The sequence below is a fragment of the Morone saxatilis genome, unplaced genomic scaffold (assembly GCF_004916995.1).
Source record: "Morone saxatilis isolate NCDOM2014 unplaced genomic scaffold, NCSU_SB_2.0 Contig22, whole genome shotgun sequence".
NCBI classification, from domain to species: Eukaryota; Metazoa; Chordata; class Actinopteri; family Moronidae; genus Morone; species Morone saxatilis.
This window is the reverse complement of record NW_023339785.1, coordinates 9,151,009-9,151,889: the sequence shown is the minus strand read 5'-3', so window position 1 is coordinate 9,151,889 and position 881 is coordinate 9,151,009. Positions and strand designations below refer to the sequence as shown.

General features: G+C 43.0%; 1 protein-coding gene across 1 annotated transcript in view; it reads left to right on the top strand.

The window, feature by feature from the left end:
* The window catches only part of LOC118333956 (ecto-NOX disulfide-thiol exchanger 2-like), a 158,340-nt gene that overhangs the window by 120,890 nt on the left and 36,569 nt on the right, over positions 1-881 (top strand). Inside the window, exon 6 of the mRNA XM_035669776.1 lies at positions 844-881. This exon is cut by the window's right edge and continues 130 nt beyond it. Within this exon, the coding sequence (XP_035525669.1) occupies positions 844-881 (38 nt within the window). The remainder of the gene's footprint in view (positions 1-843) is intronic.

Here is an 881-nt window from a genome sequence, read left to right as displayed (position 1 = left end):
ACACACACACACAGATACACATTACAGCAGCCTTGGCTCACAGAGGTCTCCCTTTTTTGAAATATTGAAGTAAACCGAGAGCCTTAAGCAGAGAGCAGACTTGAGGAACAACACAGTATTCACAATCGTGTCTTTCTTCTGCACTGACATCCAACTTTATCTCCCTTTTTTCTTTGAGAGTGTGCGTTCACATGTATATGGAGGAAAGACCAGCCCAGGGCTTTCATGAGCTTGATTCCTGGTTTTTGACAGCACACTGTACTGTAAACACCCCAGCCTCTTACAGATCATTCAGACCAATCAATTAACAAAACAAGTGTGATTGCACTTCACACCCACACACAGGCAGTGGAATGAGCTTTGAGTGTCAGGTGGGTGGCAGTGGGGTGATCCAGGGCTATCACTGTAATTAGTGTCTCACACTCTTGTACATACAGAGTGAAAAGCTCAAGTGACTTGCTCAGCTTTTGTCTGTCTAAGTATCAGTACCGCGAGTGTAGCTGCAAATACAGAACACAGAACAAAGAGCATATGTAGATCAGGTTGTTCCTTCCTATCTGAAGAAAAACAAGGACAAGTTGATCAATCTAACCTTGTCGGATAGCTGTGTGTGTGTGTGTATGCACCTCTTCTCTTGCTCTTGTCTTCCTATCTGTGTATATCTGCCTATCTGTGCTTGTTATTCTGTCTGTGCTTATCTCTGTCTACTGTACGTGTGAATCAGAGTATGTGTTGATAGAATTGATATTACACTCTGTTGCCACTCTTATTTAATCAATGAAAGATCTCATCTTTTTTCTAAATTGGTCTCACCTCCTCTCAAACCTCTCCTCCTCTGCCCAGGTTACCGCATTCGTTTGGGCTCCAGCACAGACAAAAAA